This window comes from Telmatherina bonti (genome assembly GCF_933228915.1).
Source record: "Telmatherina bonti genome assembly, chromosome: 21".
In the NCBI taxonomy this organism is placed as follows: domain Eukaryota; kingdom Metazoa; phylum Chordata; class Actinopteri; order Atheriniformes; family Telmatherinidae; genus Telmatherina; species Telmatherina bonti.
In genome coordinates, this window is record NC_136630.1 from 27,677,190 (window position 1) to 27,695,618 (window position 18,429).

General features: G+C 39.0%; 2 protein-coding genes across 3 annotated transcripts; both read right to left on the minus strand.

The window, feature by feature from the left end:
- Positions 1–1,612: 1,612 nt before the first annotated feature.
- On the minus strand, positions 1,613–9,353 carry LOC306771337 (ER lumen protein-retaining receptor 2). Its single transcript, XM_079260499.1, has 5 exons — positions 9,127–9,353; positions 6,444–6,544; positions 6,121–6,279; positions 5,767–6,019; positions 1,613–2,752 (listed from the first exon to the last, which is right to left on the minus strand). Exons 1-5 carry the CDS (start codon positions 9,215–9,217, stop codon positions 2,718–2,720), a joined length of 639 nt encoding a protein of 212 aa, XP_079116625.1. The 5' UTR covers positions 9,218–9,353; the 3' UTR covers positions 1,613–2,717.
- A 542-nt stretch (positions 9,354–9,895) lies between these two features.
- mettl9 (methyltransferase 9, His-X-His N1-histidine) lies at positions 9,896–17,496 on the minus strand (the record flags this gene model as incomplete). 2 transcript variants are annotated; one of them, XM_079260281.1, is made up of 6 exons in its annotated part: positions 9,896–11,895; positions 11,973–12,157; positions 13,875–14,084; positions 14,157–14,347; positions 17,050–17,202; positions 17,360–17,496. In XM_079260281.1, 5 exons carry the CDS (start codon positions 17,134–17,136, stop codon positions 11,675–11,677), a joined length of 894 nt encoding a protein of 297 aa, XP_079116407.1. In that variant the 3' UTR covers positions 9,896–11,674. The 2 variants fall into 2 exon arrangements, with proteins under 2 accessions (XP_079116407.1, XP_079116406.1); XM_079260280.1 differs by lacking the exon at positions 17,360–17,496 and having other exon boundaries at positions 17,050–17,217.
- Between the last annotated feature and the right edge of the window lie 933 nt (positions 17,497–18,429).

Below are 18,429 nucleotides of genomic sequence, written 5' to 3' on the forward strand. Positions count from 1 at the left end.
CGTTGTTGATGGCTCGTGGTCCGACAATGTTTTCCGTCCGGGTTGTCCGACTTGTCCGAGCCAACGTTCCCACCTTCAGTCCGCTCAACAAACAAACTTAAACTGCCGATAAACAACATGTCTTATTTAATATCCCCGTTCATTAACAGAAATTTGTTGTATTTAAACTAATTTTTATCTTGCTAATTGGAGGCCCTGAAATACGCCACACTTGACAAAACAAATAGGAGACCCTTTTCGTGGCGGGAACCTTCCGTTTTTAAAATAACTTTATTGACATAATAAAGACAAAATAAAGGCGCAGTTATAGGACTGCAAGTTTTTGTTTTTGTAAGGGATGTATCAAACAAATACTAATACTGTGAATATCTCTCTCTCTCTCTCTCTATATATATATATATATATATATGTGTGTGTGTGTCCATTCCTACTTTTAACTTACCTTAAGTACTTCTTGCTTTTAATAATATTTGCTCTTATTTGTACTTTTAATGCTTTTTCTGCACCCTGCTGCTTTTAATGTTTCATGTAAAGCAATTAGACCATTTACAATTAAAGCAATTAGGGCCCTGCCATACTTTGTATGGCTCGGACCCTAATTATATATATTAGTTGAGTCACTTTGATATACAATAGTGAGCAAACTATTTTTTATTTACTTACAAAAAGCAACAGAAACTCAGCTTCTGGGTGAAATCTGCTTTGCTATGAGTTTGTGTGACATTTCAGTACAAACGTAAAGCAAATTCATTTATTTTAAGCAATTTATTGAAATAAAGTGAACAACTAACTAATGGAGCACAGAGCCCAGCCTGGTGTTTGGTGTGGTACTAATCTGAAAACGTGAAGAGGAGGATGAAGAGGAGCGTTTAGACACATCTTTCAACCAGGACATTTAGTGTTTCAGACACGTCTTCAATCATTTTATTAGAGAAGATGTTCTACATGAAGAAGCCTCACATTGAACAGTTGTGGATGAAGTCTGATAAAAATGACATTAAACAATACGAGTAGTTCTGCATTTCATCATTTCAGAATGAGAGCATGATGCATATTTTCCCGTGAGTGGCAGGAATACGCTTCCCTCAGAAAGTTTTAAGGGTCTTACACCTACGTTCCAGTCCGTCTCTGGTCCTGCGAGGCAGCTGAGCTCTCCGGGTAAATGTTTTCTTTGTCTGCAGAGTCCAGACTAACAGAGAGAAAGCTGCTGTTTCTGCTGAAGCAAAGCGAGTCTTAACTCTGTCTTTGTACCGTCTGTAATGCTTTTAATGTTTTACGTAAAACATTTGTACATGTAGCATTGTGAAGAAATAACAAAATCACAATAAAATGATTAAAAGCAAAAGAAAAGTTCCTGAAGCAGCTCAAACTCCTCTTCTAAACATCTTTGTATATCTTGCGTCTTATTTAGTTTGTCTTTTGCCTCTTTTTGTTTTTACTCACATCTGGAGTCTTTACTTTTTAAACTTTCAACTATTATTCGCACTAGTAGCACAATGAAAGACAAGGAGAACAAAGTATAAGTGGAGTAGTGGAGTAGAAGGTAAGTCCCTCAAGCCTCGTCATGAGGACGACGTGTCAGTAAAACCAACAGACAGACATGTTTCCCATCAGCTTTTTTTATTTGTGGTGGCAACATCATGCAAAAAGCTCTGGGGAGAAATGAGGGGGGCTTGAAAATCATGTGCATGAATAAAAACAGGCGGTCTGCAGCATCCTGCAGGGCGGTGATGCTCCTCTCTGAGTCCAGAGAGTCCTTGTTGGGGCTAAAATCATGCACAAGACGTAGACGCTTCTACGGTTTATTGGGGAAAAAAAACAAAAAAAAAAAGAGAAAAAGAATAAATACATCTGCTTCTAAAAGAAGAAGAGAACTTCCTGCAGTGAGACTCCACACACAGCACATTATACGGCACATTTAATAGGAGCGTCCTGCAACAAACAGTGTTGGCAACGTGGTGTAGCTACAGGCGACATGGCGTAAGCGTCGGGTGGAAGAAAAGCTGTTTACAGCGGCCTCCTTTCAAACATGTGCTTTCTCTCTGCCTTAGTATGGAGGGGAACTCACCGCTCTGATGGCGTTAAAACAAAAACAACTTCAGAGTTACACCCAAGTTCATTTGTAAAAAACAAAAAGTTAGATTACTGCATGAAGAACAGAATCATCTGCAGAAGGGATAAATTTACACATGGGAATGCTGAGAGATTAAAAAAGAAACAGATTGCCCCCCGTAGCGGCGAGGATGCAGCTTTTCCTCCTCAGGTGAAAGAAAAAACAATGCATGTTTATTCTGATTGCAAGTACAAACGCTGGACGCTAACCCACCACGAAGAGTCCGTATCGTACAGCGGCCAATCACGTCTTCAGCTCTTTTTCACCCAGCTCGATTCTTCAGGATATTTTATAGAAAATCTTTTTTTCTTTTTTCCTTTCGTTTTTACAGCAATAAAAAAGTTAAGGCAAGATGCGTCAAACAGAAATCCCGAGGCCCCGGAGCGGCGCCTGCAGGTCTCCTGGTTCCTCCGACTCTGGATCAGGCGTGGCCGGCGGCTCCTGCTCGCTCTCTGTCTCAGGCATCTTACTCGGGTTGGAGGGGGAAGAGGAGGAAGCGGTGGGGGGGCGGTGGAGGAGGAGGAGGGCTGGGTTCGGGGGTGGTTTGGTCCTCCTCCCCTCCGAGCCCCCGTTTCAAGTCCGCCCAAACAGCCGTCGTCGGCGCCTAAGCTGGCAGACTCAGCTTCTTTCCTTTCAGTACTGAAAGCAGAGCAGAGACTCGTCAGAACGTTGTCGCTCGCTATGCTGGGAACCAGCCTTTTTCTTTTTAAGGCGGTGGCAGCGTGGACGGTCTGGTTTTGTACGCACTTCCAAAGATCCAAATAAAAAAAGGAAAGGATTTAGAAAATTCCAATCTCCATCTCTCATAAAAGAAAACAAAAAACACATAAATGGCCTCCACACTGGGAACCAGCAGAGTGACAGAATCCTCCACTGGGAGACCAGTCTGTCCCTGAAGATGCGTCTTTTTGCACCAGGATCTCTGACAGCTGTTATTTTTTTTAACCAGTCGTTGATGTGATCTTAAACCTATTTATGTACTTTTATCTCGTGTATTTTACTGTGAATATTCTTATTTGTGTTTTAAACTGTTTGTTTAGAAAAGTAAAAATAAGAAATAAATATGTAAAATTATAAAAGTAAAAAATAAATCGAATGTGTGTAAATAAAACTTCTGCACAGAATTTCGGTCGGCTGCTTTAAAAGGAGCTCTTTAAAAAAATTACATTGATCAAATAAAAAAGTAAAAATAAAAAATAAAAACTAGGATAAAAATATAATTAAAATAAACAAGGACTAAATAAATGAAACCAAATAAATGAAATATTAACTGTATAAATATTAGGTCTGGGAAAATTTAATTGAAAAATTGAAAATAGGGATTTTTATTTTACAATTTTAAAATTTAAATTTAAATTTTGTTTTTAAAAAAATTGCTTTTTATTTCAAATAAAAAATTAAAAACTAAAAAATCATTTTTATTGATCTTTTTACTTGTCTTTTTGGGCATTATAACAGCAGAATGATGATCTGGCTGCTGTGTTGTTTTTTCCTGATTGAAATCAAGAAAAATGACTAGCAAAAGAAAAAAAAAGTTTTATACATTTTTTTGTTTTTAATCTACAAAAATCAACAATATAATGAAATTATGAGAATTGTAATTTAAATCGAATCCACACCCAAAAAATCGGAAGCGAATAGAAACAATATCGTCACAGCCCTCATAAATACAGCATCTAAATGAGATAAATGGAGAACTATGCGACACATTGTGGACGGTACTTAGTGGTGATTTGAGATGCAGATCAGGAACAGATAAACTGCAAAGATGTACAGAATTCAGGAGAAATTGGCTGAATTTGCAGTAATAACTGTGTTTACAGCATCACCCCTCCCTGCAGAGACTTCACCACAGAGAACAGGTCCCTGCTAAGTGGAGCTCATTCATAAAACTCCTTTTAAACAGACTTATAAATGTGGCTTTGTGCACGTAAACTGAGGTGCAGCAAATGTAAATAACATTTATGCACCTTTTCTTTATTTAAAATCTCTGCTTTTTGTTTCTGCGAGGCAGCAGCTGATCCAGACAGGCCGAGACTGGACCGGGATCGGGGGGGGCCAGCAGTGGCGGTCGCATCACATCTAACTCAGGTTGGGTTGGTTAATGCAACAATGTTAAAGTTCTCACTCTTTCATCGCGTGTTGACGCAGCGCTGGCTCTGAACACACAGAACAGGAAGAAGTTTTCTGTCTGGCCCATCGCTCCAATCAAACTTGTTACTGTTTATTTTGGTTTTTGCTAAATATGGTTTGATCCTGGTGGATGTACAGTTGTGCTCATATATATTCATCCCCTTTCATTAAAGAAAAGGCTGAATTTACAACAGTCACTTAAATAACTGGAGACTTAAAATAGGAACAATAACTAAAAATTTGCAAAAATATAATTTAGTAATATAAGACACTGTTTTTTCATTTAATTGAGTTGAAGAAAGAAAAACAAAACAAACAAACAAATGTGTCCTGGACAAATGAGAGACTTTTCTGTTGAACAGTGGGACAAAATACCTGTCAACAGGTGCAGAAGTCTGACTGAGAGGAACAGAAAACACCTGACTGCAGCGAAAACATTAAAGGATTGTTCAACTAAATATTATTTTATGACTGATGGAATATGTAATAAATTATCTTATTTGTTTGCTTTTTAAAAAAATATTTCTATTGAACCAGAATTAGAAAATAATGTAATGATATTCATAAAATTTTTATTTATTATTACTTTAGTCAATTTCTGCATATTTTACAGGCAGCTGTTTTCTTTAATGAAAGGGTATGAATAAATATGGGCACAACTGTAGGTTTGGAGGCAAAGATAAAACATATTTCATGTTGTCTTAGCTCTGTTTTCTTTTCGCTCTGGTTCGGTGAGTCTTTGTCGCAGTGAGATGAAACTTTCAGTGCATGTTTGGGGTTAGCATTGCATTGTCTGCTGACATCCCGTCAGGTGGACGTGGCAATCCATAGTTTCTGTTCATATATATTTTCAGACTTTGTTTACCTGCTCTTTAACAGTTAATCATCTTAACTGTCTGGTGCTGATAGAGATGAAGACTTTCTGTGGAGACCACATGTCTCTAGTTCCCTTACAGACCTGCGGGTCCAGATGTTGACACCTTCAACCTTTAAACAGTCAAGCTAAGTTAGAGAATTTATAGGCAAAGAATCTGGATAATGTAGCTCTAAATGTGCATGGAGGGAAGTTACTGCACATTTTGTGAAGGTTTACCTGATCTGAGATTGTAATCCTGTTTTCTGTCTGTTCAGCTGACGGCCAAAACTCTCTGCGTGTTCTTTATGAAGGACTACTTTTACGGGAAAAGGACATTTTGTACGCAACATGTGATTAACTGCACTCTTAAAGTGCAGCAACAGGATTATCTAAACTTCCCACAAAGCACTGAAAGTCTGAACGTGCTGAACATGTGAGCAGAAGTACTGCTGAAAGCACCAGCTGGTCTGCAGGAGATCCAGGACCGATGGCAGAATGTGACGGGAAGGCAGACGCCGTTCACTAACTTCATGTGTAAAAATGTTTCTGAACCGTGGAAGAAGTTGGTCTGAAGCACTGATGTGTCTGATCTAACCTAAATGTTGCTTTAAAACCAAAGATTCTGTTCATTACCGTGCAGATCCGGTGCCGAATCAACACTCACCTTTTGTTACATACAAGTAGAAAAAGTCGCAGTAGAGGATGGTCTGAACCACTCCGGCCACGATGGCGATCATGTCGAAGAAGCCCTCAAAGTAGAACCTCCATATCCAGTTGAAGAGGTAGAGGGCTCTGTAGAGGCCCAGGAAGAACAGGTAGTGGGTGGTGATGGTCTCGGCTTCGCCCGTTTTGCTGATCATGAAGAGCTGGGGGAGAATAGCCACCGACTCCAAGTAGATGGAGAACGTCCACAAGATCTGAGGAGGAGGAAAGCGAGTCGGGAGCGGCGTTCAGCTCAACAAACACCAGCAAGACAGAATCTCTATGTGGTCGAGACCCAAAGCGAAAGTTGTCTAACCTCCAGAGGAGAGAAGTCGTGGTTGACCAGAAAGGCCAGGCCACCGACAGGAACGACCAGGAACTCCACTCTGAACGTGTCGTGGTTCCCATCGTAGGTCGCCTTGAACTTCATGTAGATCAGGTACACGGTGGCGTACGCGCATCCGATGTAGATGATCTGGAAGGCAAGACATTCAAGCGTCAAAACACACGTCAGCTGGATGCAAATCCAGCCAATCGGCTGAATTTTCCTGCATTTTCATCCTTTAGCAAACAAAGGTGTGTCAGCTTGAAGAGCGAGTTGCTCCTCAGTGCTCAGTCCTGGAGGATGAGGAGTTTCACCTTCATGGTGGTGTTGTAGAGGGAGATGAAGGACGTGAGCAGGTCCAGGTAGCGAGTGGTGAACACAAAGGCAAACAGGACCTGACTCTTTCCAGAGATGCCTGCAAGGAAACAAGCAAAGCGTAAACAGACCGTACGCTGCAGGAACTCTGACAAACACGAGCCATTGTGAAGCGTTTGCATCCGCTTCAACCTTGTACTGTTAGTAAAGCCCAAACCTGGAGCTCTGCTCTCTTCTTCTGCTTCCTAACAAGTCTTACCATCTGACTGACCACATGAAGCACAACAGAAAAGTTTCCTTCCTGCAACCACGCACTCATTCTGTCTCCGTTTGTGAGGATGCACAAGTTGGCTTCTGATTAGAGCATCCCTAAAGGTCCATTCCACGGCTTTTTATGAGAGACCCTGACTATATTACAAACTACAATACGTTTACTCTTCAAATCCGGACTGAAATATTCTCCAGAGGGTGAAGATTCAGGAACATACTCGTTCTGATTAGTGAAACCTTAAATGCATTCATGAAAATGCAAAATAAAAAAGGTCATTTTTGGTTGTAAGGAAGGTAAAATGGCTCATATAGGTATGGTTTCTGCATATATAAAATGACCATATTTGTGGTTTCACAAAGCAGAAATAGTGCTTCAAAGACTCTCGATGACCATGTAGAATATTTCAGTCCAGATCTGAAAAGTCCAAGTAATGCAGTTGTATTTTTTAATTAAAAAGAGACCTGAGCAAATGTGGTCAAAGTCTGAAAACATTAGCATGTTGCTAATCAGAGCCCAACTTCAGCGTAGTATGACTCAGTTACAGCCTGGTCATATCTGCAACTATATCAAATCAAACTTTATTTGTACAGCACTTTTCGTGCTTAAAAACAATACAAGGTGCTTCACATAATAAAACAATTTACATCAAAACAGATAAAACACACATCCATAGTCGCATTACACCCAAAACCACCCTCACCCGTGCCCCATTAGCTCCTATAAGACTTAAAAAAGACAAATGGTCAGGTACATGTGCACCAGATGTTTAGTTTAGTTTATTTAGGATTCCCATTAGCTGTAGCAAGCTACAGCTATTCTTCCTGGGGTCCGGCACAATCATAACATCAAAATAAAAACATGTAAAAAGTTACGCAGCACATCAGCACTTCAGTTTAATCCTGGAATACAAGCTTTTAACATATTCAAACCCATCTCTTTACATCCATTTTTACATAATAATATGCATGCATGTTATGTGCATTCATCATGCATTCATAATTGGATATCAACCTATATTTTTGATTATCTATAATAGAAATCTAGTACACCTCTATCTACATTAACAATTTGTTTACTCTATTACACAAACATTTGTATTTATTTTACTTTTATCACCAAACCCTTATAATTATGATTTATGTAGATATCTGTACTTTTGAAAAATAGTCTTTTTATAATATTTTAAAGTTTCTTAGGTCAGTGGTTAATTTAATGTTCTTTGGTAGTGAATTCCATGTTTTCATGCCTCTATACAGAACAGTTCTTTTTATGACATTTGATTTTGCTTCAGGCAAGCTAAAATTTCCATCTTTTGCATGTCTTGTGGTATATTCATGATTTCCAGCACTAAAAGTAAGGTTGTTAAATAAAATAACAAGTACATGTGTACCAGACAACATGAGTTATGCAGAACTGCGATGCAGATAAGAGGCAGGTAAACATCTACATAGATCGGCCTCAAAAGGACTGATCTATGTGCTTTGGTTCATGCAAACAGCTGTGATAGAGACCTCAGGAGACTGGCTGTCAGGTAGTGATAAAAGCTTCAACCTTTGGTCACTGAGGAAACATGAAAACTGCAAACTTTCCTCAGGGTTACACTCCCTGGAAGGAGTGCAGGAGGAGGTTAAAACCAACCTGCTGCCACGTCAGAGAGCTCACGCTCGACTTGTGTTGCAGGAAACGGCGTCAAAACTCAGTTTAAGTCAGCTACTCAAGTCAGGCTTTACACCTTCAATCATTCAGCTTTCTGTCAAACAGTCCCGCTGCGCTGCTGTCACAGCTAGCTAACAAGGTAGCTGCTGCTTAAAGCTAGCGCTGCTTAAAGCCACAAAAGCAGGTTATCTCTCACTTTCCACGCTGCCAGGTTCCACCAGTGACCGTGACAGTCTGAGGAGTATTCAGTATCTGATGACAAGACACTGCTACTAGCAAGTTTTAGCTGACGTTAGCTTCCACCTGCTAAATCAGCTCCAACTACTCAAGTTACAAAGCAGATATGTATTTTCCCCAAGGCCGGATAATCCAATGGGCATTATGGGCACAGGCTCAGGGGTCCATGCCCACATGGGGCCTATGGGGGGGCCACGTAGGGCAAACACCAGCAGTTTGGACATGAAACAAAATGTACATAATACCCAGATAGTTACACCACAGTGTCGGGTGTATTGTTATTGGCACCACTGGCTGAGAGAGGTTAGAAATGTAGTTTCACAGAGTTTCGTTCACAATTTTTAGTGTTGTGGTGGGGAAGGGGGGCCCCAGCAACACTCTGGGCCCAGGGGCCTGCACACTTTCAATCCGGCCCTGATTTTTTCCCCCTTATCTGCCTATTTACACAAGAGGAAACTTCTTGTGTAAGACAGAGGTCAGTGTAAACTGTTAAAGTGTTAGGAAATGGACGAACTCACCGGCACAGGACCTGGTTTTCCATATTTTTAGCAGCAGGATGATGATGGCTGCTAGGTGCGACAAATCGCCGGTCAGCCTGAAAACGTTCATGTTTGCAGAAGCGTCTTCACTCGGAACCGATCTCAGACCCTTCAGACAGTTCCGCTAGTCTAAGACAGCTATTAGTTTGTTACCTGTCAGGGCTGAATAACAACGTGACGCCAGAATAGCACGATTCTAGCCTCAGGAGCTGGGAAAATGGCGAGTAAAGAGCGACGTGGCTTGGGGACGTGTCGGAGAGAACGGTAGCCAATGAAAAACGGGAAACGCGGGTGGTTTAGCCAATCAGAGGAGCAGAATGTCTCATTTACATAATTTATGCAACACGGACGTTGCCTTCCGGTTCCGAGGAAAAAAATAGTAAATCGGAAATTACATTAATTTTTGTTTTAATCAGTACAATGAATTATTAAACATTTAAATCGGAACGCTACATAAAAATACTTATTTGCAAAAGCAAAAAGGAGTTCGTGATAAACTTACCTCGTATTTGGAGGAAAGACCTCCACAGTTGTGTAGAAAACGACAAACCTTTAGGATTTAAACTACACTCCACACTTCCACCATGACAAAGGGGAAAATAATTACACAAAAAGTGCATGAAATTTAGTTTTTATTTAAAAAGTTATGACATACGCTTAACAGATATTGCATCAAAGTATGGCACATTTCTAAACGCAGAGTGGTGCACCATAATCCCACATGCACAACACTTTCAAGTCATATGATGTTGCTTTTGAAAGAAGAAACAAGTCTTTCAACAAAAAAGAAAAACAAACAAACCTGTAATTCTTAATAAACAGTCCAGTGTTTCATTACACATGGTTGATTTATGAACATTAAAACTGTTTCCACTCTATAAATCAGGATGGATATTTATACCGAAGAAATTCTCAGGAATAAGAGAAGCTTGAAACTCAAAGGATGAATCATCATTGTGTCAACACATAAAAGACAACTTAAACTATTTTTACAGTCCCTACAGGATCTTGCAGCAAGATTTGTGACAAGTTGCATTGGTTTTTAGTGCTAAAAAAAACCCCCAAAAAAATATTAAAAAAGGAAGTTTACTTTCTTTTTATATTTTATTTCAACTTTCTATACTGAAATAATCCCAGTGTTTCTCCAGGTTACAGTACAAACAGTTACTCTCCATATTCACACAGAACTCTTGAGTTTAGTTTTATGTGCCGAGTTCTTCATTAGACCACGTCGAGACAAGAGATATGTTGTATTTATGGCAACATCACATAACGGAGAAGAGACTGGAGAGCCTCAAGCTGCTTTTCCGCTGCTGTGATCGGACAAAACTGCAAAGACGTTCAGAATTTGCACAGATTTGCTGAGCTTGGGTTAAGAGCTGCGATCGCGACATTGCACATTCCTGGAGGGACAGATATTAAACCATATCTTTAGTCTCTTATTTTACCAGCAGCTTTTCATGGTGATGCATAAAGTTTCTTTTGTTGACAACACAGTGAATTCAGTATGAGCTGAAAACTTGGCCTATCGGAGCAGGGAGGGCAACGTGTTGGATGAAAAGTGACCTAAAACAGATAAATAGGATCTGAAAGGGACGCTCTGAGGACAGCCACAGGACCTGGACCTTCAGCTGACCCATTTTCTGTTGGCCGAAGCCTCATCAGGAATGGTCTCCATGGAAACGTGGCTGTCGGGATGCAGTTTTTAAGGATGGGAAACAGAAAAGGATGAGGTATGTCACATGACACAAGAACTGGACTGAAGACGAGTGGAAACAGGTCTGATGGAGGAGGGATGGATCCTCCCCAGAACCCTGACTTCCACATAGTTAAAGCAAAGTTGAATCATCAACAGTGTTTCAGAGAACAGCAAAAAAGGCAAAAACATCCAGAGAGGAGCTTTGGAAAGTCCTTCAGGAAGTCTGAAGAACCGTTTCAATGAGTTTCCTTTTAGTCTTGCAGGTAAACGGTGTAAATATGAGGCATGACCTTCGCTCACTTCTGCAATCCAACAACTTCTGCCGTCATTAAAGGTGGAGTACGTAAGATTTTCAATATTTTAAAAAAAATTAACTAAAAAATACCTACAATCATAATTAGATAGTTTTTTTTTAAACATATAGGTTCCAGTCTGTCCATATTTGATGTGTTATTAAATTACAAGTTTAATTAATGAGAAAGACCCTTCTTAAATGTTTTCCTACCAGTAAAAAAATGTGCTTTTTGTCATTTGTCATTAATTAAACTTGTAATTTAATTACGCGTCAAATATGGACAGACTGGAACCTACATGTTCAAAAAACTTTCTAATAATGATTGTAGTTATTTTATTAGTTAATTTATTTTGAAAATATTGAAAATCTTACATACTCCACCTTTAAAGGTGGAGGTATGACAGGATAGCGGGTATAAGTTAGAGCTGCAGCACCTGAGCTTCACCTGAATCACCAGTTCACTACAAGTCAGACATGAATGAATGGATGACGGATGCTGATAAAAACCGCGCTGAGACGGTAATCTGCGAGCATCAGTGTTCACCGCTCTCTGTGGCCTTGAGGACGAACACGGCGTCATCCAGGACGTAGTAATCGTTGTACATGTCTCCCTCGCAGAGGTATGGCACGCGGGTCACGGCCTCCAGATCAAACCCTGCGCGCTGGAAAACCTCGCTGGACAGGCTGGTCACTTGCTCCTCCCACGTCTTTCCTGCGATTTTCAGGTGCTCTTTGGGACGTTCCCATTTCCCTCCTGAGGAGAGAAAAACAGTGTTTTGTTGTGGCTTCTCAACGTTCCACTGGGACATGACTCACTGGTTTCCCACCCACCGATTTCCACATATGGCTGGAACGGAAGCACAGCCGCCAGGACCAGCCTCCCCGTTTCAGGGACCAAGGATCGCCTGATGTCCCGCAGGAGGCCCAGAGGATCATCGCAGCGATCCAGCAGGTTCAGACAGCTGATCACATCATACTGGAAACCAGTATGCTGCCACTCATCTATATCCAGAACGCTGAACACAAAGAAAAAGTCAGAAAATATGAGATTCATTTCTGAAACTACGGAGGCGAACTCCGTTCATCTGGCAAAACCATGAAATATTTTCTGAAGTTATGACTTTTTTCTGATTTAACATGATTTTATTTAGCTGATTAAAAAAAAAAATCCTTTTTTTTTTTTAAAATGATCATTAAAAATAATTTTATTAACGTTTATAAATCAACAACATTTTTAACAGGATAATTTTTTTGAAAAAAAATGGTCAGAATCTCATTTTTTTTTTCAAATATATTTTTTCAAAATATATTTAAAGAAATATATAATACATACACACATACACACATACACCACACACACACACATATATATATATATATATATGCACACATGTATGAGAAAATATTTTATACCGTTTTTCTGAATTAAAACAAAAATCTTATTTTTTTTCTGTTTAGTTTGTCAGAATTGAGGGGTGTTTTTAATGTTTTTACTTAAAAAATATGTTAAACATTTTATTCTGTTATGTGATTTTTTCAGAGTAAAGACGTGTATGAATTAAAGTGATAATTTTATGTAAAACTTGTATTTTAACATTTTTTCTAAAATTATAACATCCTAAAGCTGTTTTTGCTTAATTTATTTCTTTAAAAAGTTTCTTTTCTTGTTTTTGTAGAAAAACATAATTTTTGTCAGACATATATGTTAGCAGAATTTATTACCAAATGCATCTATTAAATTATTATTAATTATTAATATTAATTATTATCCGTTTAAAAAATCCTGTCATTTTGTAATAAATATTTTTCTTCTGCTTTACTGAATAAGTAAAATAACTCTTGATTTTTCTATGTATTCGTTTTATCCATACTACAAAACTAATTATGATAAAAACATTATGTGAAAGATTGTTTAATTTTCTGAATTTTAACATTTTCTTTTCTTTAAAATCATCATAACCTTTTCTTGTTTTTTTTTAATAACTTTTTTTTAATAAAGATGTATTTCCTTTTCTGTTTTTTTTGGATTTAAAATATTTTGTGTGTAAAATTCTGTTCATTTTTTCTGAATTTAATATAAAAAAAAGTCTGTTAAAAAATTCCTATAAAATTATCTTTGTTTTCCTTAATTAACTATTATTTACAAATGAATTTGTTTTTGTTTTCCTGAATTTAAAAAACATATAAAGAAATGTCTGATTTCCCCAAATTCATCCAATTTTAAATTTTTTTTAATATAAATTAAATATTAATTTTAATATAAAATTTACAGGATACCTTTGCAGGTATTTTGGGTTAATTAGTTGATTAGGGTGTGACACCATGACTTTATAAGATTGAAGTTTTTACACATTATTCTAATTTTCTGAGACACTGCATTTTGGGTTTTTATTGTCTATAATCCACTATTATTAACATTTCAAGAAATAAATGTTTGAAATGTTTCACTCTACATGTAATGAGTCTAAATAATATATAGGCTTCACATTCTGGAATGAGTGAAGAAAAATATTGAACTTGTTCATAATATTCTAGTTTTTTTAGATGTACCTGTAAGTTACTGTGTAGAAAATCTGAACAGACACAATCTAGTTCCTGTAACCGGATCACCGGAGCCGCTGGTTTGTTTACCGACATGCAGCGAGCAGCTTGACGCGTTGGAGGGAAAATAAAGACGACTTCCAGATTTACAGCCTGATAAATCCAACAGCTCAGACACAAACGTCCACTCACTTGTAGTTCCTTCTCTGCAGATGCCACTTCATGGGCGCCGACACCTCAGTGGCATAAACCTGTCTGAAGTGGACTCCCATCACCTCGGTGACGCCGCCGTTCCCGGCTCCGAGGTCCAGGAGTCTTTCTGCCCTCCAGTCCGGACCAATCCGAAGCATCTGCTGAAACTGGTCGGCAGAAAACACGAACATCGATCCGCGGCCCAGAAACCTGAGACCGAGAAAAGTCAGAGAGCAGCTGGACGGAGAGGGCAATAAAAGCGGACCGGTGCGGACCACTCACCCGTTGATGGAGGTGCGCGACACCACGGGGCTGAGCACAGTGGACACCAGCGAGTGATAGAGCTGTGTGAACAGCCAGCCTGACTTCTCCGCACTCTGCTTGAGGAAAGCCTTGGTGTCCGAGTCCAGGTGGCTCTGAACGAACAGGGAACGCACAGATTCCCCCAGCAGGTCAGGGGAGCAGTGGTACCACTGAGGCAGCACAAGAAAAAAACCTGGTCTGACAGGACAAAGACTCTTTGCTTCTGGCTACACATTCAAATAAACTTGACAATATGATCTGCTATGAAGCACGGTGGTGGCAGCATCATGCTATGGGAACACAACGTTTTTTAATCTTCTGTAAACATAGCAATCTTTTTATATCTTTTATTTTTATTATATCTTTACTTTTACTTATCTATAAGAGCCTGTTATATTTCTGTTTCTTATGTCTCCTCGAAGTTTAGTTGTGTTTGCACAGTGGATCTTCTGACTTCGTTAGATCATGACAATGCTGACTCTGTCTGCGCTACAGGCTGCATCTGTGAGCATCTACATGGAATAGACCTGCTGACTAGGCCTGTCGCAATAAGCAATAAGTCAATTAATCTCACAATAAGGAAAAATGCATCAGACGGATAATTTTCATTTGTCTCTTTTCTCGAGTGCTACATTTGTTTTAAGACAATATCAGCTAAACACGGCAAAACAACAAGTTTCCATCTGCACCTAAAACACAACAATCAACTGCAGTTTTCCCAGCTGGGTAAAAAGATCTTAACAAACAGACTAGCTCTATCTTCCCGACAGTCCACGATCACCGGCGTGTTTAACCGATGGATTAACTACAAACAAGACGGTGCAACATGGCGTGCACTCAGACAGCATGGTTGGTAAAGCGATGCTGTTCTTTAATATTGTTAAAAATGCGACATTTTGAAAGATGTTGCAAACGTTTCACAGCCAGTATGACCTGCCTGGCTGAACATACATGTTAAAAACGGCTATTCCACAACTTTACAATGACATGAAAAATGACATACTGAAGGCGATCAAAGACATTCAATTTTACCTTTACACCTCTGGTCAAGTCCAAACATGTCCCCTTATATGAGCTTGACCATACTCTATGAAACTATGTTACATGGTGTTTACAGACCATATGTTCCAGATAACCACGTTGCTAAAACCGCAGGAGAAATCCTTTTCTGTTTTAGCAGACTGGAGACTGGAACATAAACTATTCTGCACATCGAGCTAAATGATCTTTAGAAATTAAAGTATGTTGATCTTTGAAAGGGTGTTTTTGCATTATTGTTATTTTAGATAAAAATGGTCTCAAAATGACAAAAGTAATCACTGTAATATTATCGTGTATCGCGATAACTTCTGAGACAATTTAATCGCATGGCAACATTTGTTACCGAGACAGGCCTGCTGCTGACCATGTCCATCCCTTTATGAGCACAGAGTAGCATCTTCTGATGGAAACTTCCAGCAGGATGATGCACCATGTCACAAAGCTCACATCATCTCCACCATGACGATGAGTTCACTGTCCTCCAACGGCCTCCACAGTCACCAGATCTCAGTCCAACAGAGCAGCTTTGGGATGTGGTGGAACGGGAGATTCTCATCATGATGTGCAGCAACTGTGTGATGCTTCATGTCATGTTTAAACATGTTGCTGGATCTATCACACCAAGAATTACAGCAGGTCTAAAGGTAAAATGCTTCCAACCTGGTACGAGAGTCCAGTAAATTTAGATGAATAGACAGGAGGTTCACTCGCGGCCACAAAGACACAAAGATGTCAGAATTTGTTCCTATAAAAACTCTTTATACCTTTATTATAGTAGGCTGGCTTATAATAAACACAGTAACATCACATATGTTTCTTGTTTAGTGAAGCTGTTTACTCCACAGCTCAGCTTCACTTAATCCACAGACAGAACTCTTGGTGACAAAAGAACCGAAAAGCCTTCGTGTTCACAAATACCCTGCTTCCAAATTGGATTCATCGCTTCAGCTACAAGAGCTCAGTTCAATCTGAACAGCCTCAAATATGCACGCTTTTTCCTATTCCTTTGACTTTATTCTTTATTCCAGACACATCCGCCCATATCAGCAATTAATAAAACAAAAAACACACATTCATGTATAGACACATAGCCTATATACACACACATAATTATAAAAACATCCGTAAAGACCTAAAGACAGACATTCGTTTCAGTGCTTCCAAAAACAGGAGAAATACCTTGTGTCACTTCATTTTGGCTCAGTCATAGCCATTCCAATTACATTTGTAGACTCTCTTAATCGACACATGAAATTCTTCAGCGCAGCATGAAAGGTAGGAACGTTATCTGAGACAAGCATCTGACTTGCACTCGTCTATCATGGAAGTAACAACAGGACAGGATCATTGTGTTTTATTTTAACTATAAAATGCTTTTTCATATTATCATTAACATGATAAGATCCTGACAAGCTCTAAATAAACACTTAAATTAAATATCTATTATTTTAACTGTGAAACATCTCAGATATATTTATTACAAAATAAAACTGAATCTAATTCTACAGAAGAAAATAAAGTACCTGAAAGTCTCAACATCATGTGTTCAATGACCCTCCAGTAAAAACTGATCCAGTTTGACTGGATGTAAAAGAGCTGGAGTACATGTAGATCAGAGGTGTCCAGAGGACTGGTATCCAGCAGGTTTTTGTTGTTTTCCTCCACCAACGAAGCTGATTCAAATCAAATGGATCCAGCAGCTTCTTTTCAATCTATTTATGAAATTTGGTCAGGTGTGTTGGAGCATGGAGACAACGAAAACCTGCAGGATACCGGACTGAAAGACTGGAGTTTGACCCCTATGATGTAGATGGTGATGGAGGTTTCCTACCTCAGCTGTCACAGCCTCGCTTTCCTGCAGCATGTTGAGGAAAAGGGAGCGGACAAGCGGACTGCGGACATGCTTCCCTGTCCACATCCTCCTGATGGACACCAGGAAGGCCACGTAGCCCAGAACCCACGCAACAAAAAGCAGCGTCCTCAGCTGTAGATGACACATAATGGACAGGAAAGTCTGACAGCAGCTCCCAGCTCGGAGAGGAAAACCCTGGAAGGTGTCCAGGAACACGTGCTTAATTCTGCATGATGATAGAGAACAGATCCGGTTCCTAAAACATAAATAAACAAACAAACAAACAAACCTGAGAAGGGCGCGGTGGACTAGTTAAAACCAGCTGCTATTTACACGCCATCTTAGTTCTGAGAATCAATTGTCAGCTTAGCTGCTGGTTAATACCAGATAATCTTTAACTCGTTCTGGTTTCCAGCAGAAAAACAAAGAAAAATAAACACTTCCGCGTTTGTTTGCGCTTCCTGAGTTACGTTTAAATGTTACCCCGGAAACATTTTACAGCGCCACGCCCCCCTTTTTTCATTCCTTTTAAAACTTTTTTCTTTATGTCTTTTGTTTGATTGTTAATAAAGATTGTTTATTTATTATTATTTAATTTTTTTATTTATTTATTAATTTATTTATTTATTTATTATTAAATCTGTATTATTATTATTATTATTATTATTATTATTATTATTATTATTATTATTATTATTATTTTATTACTTATGTAGAACTATAACGTGTCCAAACCGTGTTCATGTGGAGGACTGAAGTGTTGCGCCCCCCCCCCCCATTATATCATTATAGAACACTTTTTTATGTGTTCTGCTGGGCAAATTTGCTTTGCATCCTCTTTATAGATATAATGCTCCCCTTGATATTCTGGATTCATATTTTGTATTTCTATTTATTTTGCACAAGTGTTTGTATTACTGTGTTTGTATAGTACTGCGGACTATACAACTGGAGAGGCTAGAAATAGAATAGAAAGAAAACAGAAAAACAAATATATAAATGAATTAATAAGAGAGAAGACATTAGACAGACTGGGGAGGAGAAAGAGAAAACACTTTGTAGAGAGAAAGAGAGAGAGAAAAACATACATACATATATACATACATGTATACAGTCATACACATATATACGGATGTACATAAACACACACATACACACATCCAAGCCAGCCACAGATTTATGGTACCCCTGCAGGGACAACAAAGCCAACAAAACTGGTGTTAGCGAATAAACCTGCAGACGACTCAGTGACTGTGTCACATGCAGAACGTACAAAGTGGAACGTGTTCAGAGAAGAGTCATCAAGCTAATGTGACCCCCGACTACATGACTACAGGCTAGGAGAACCCCGAGACCTGG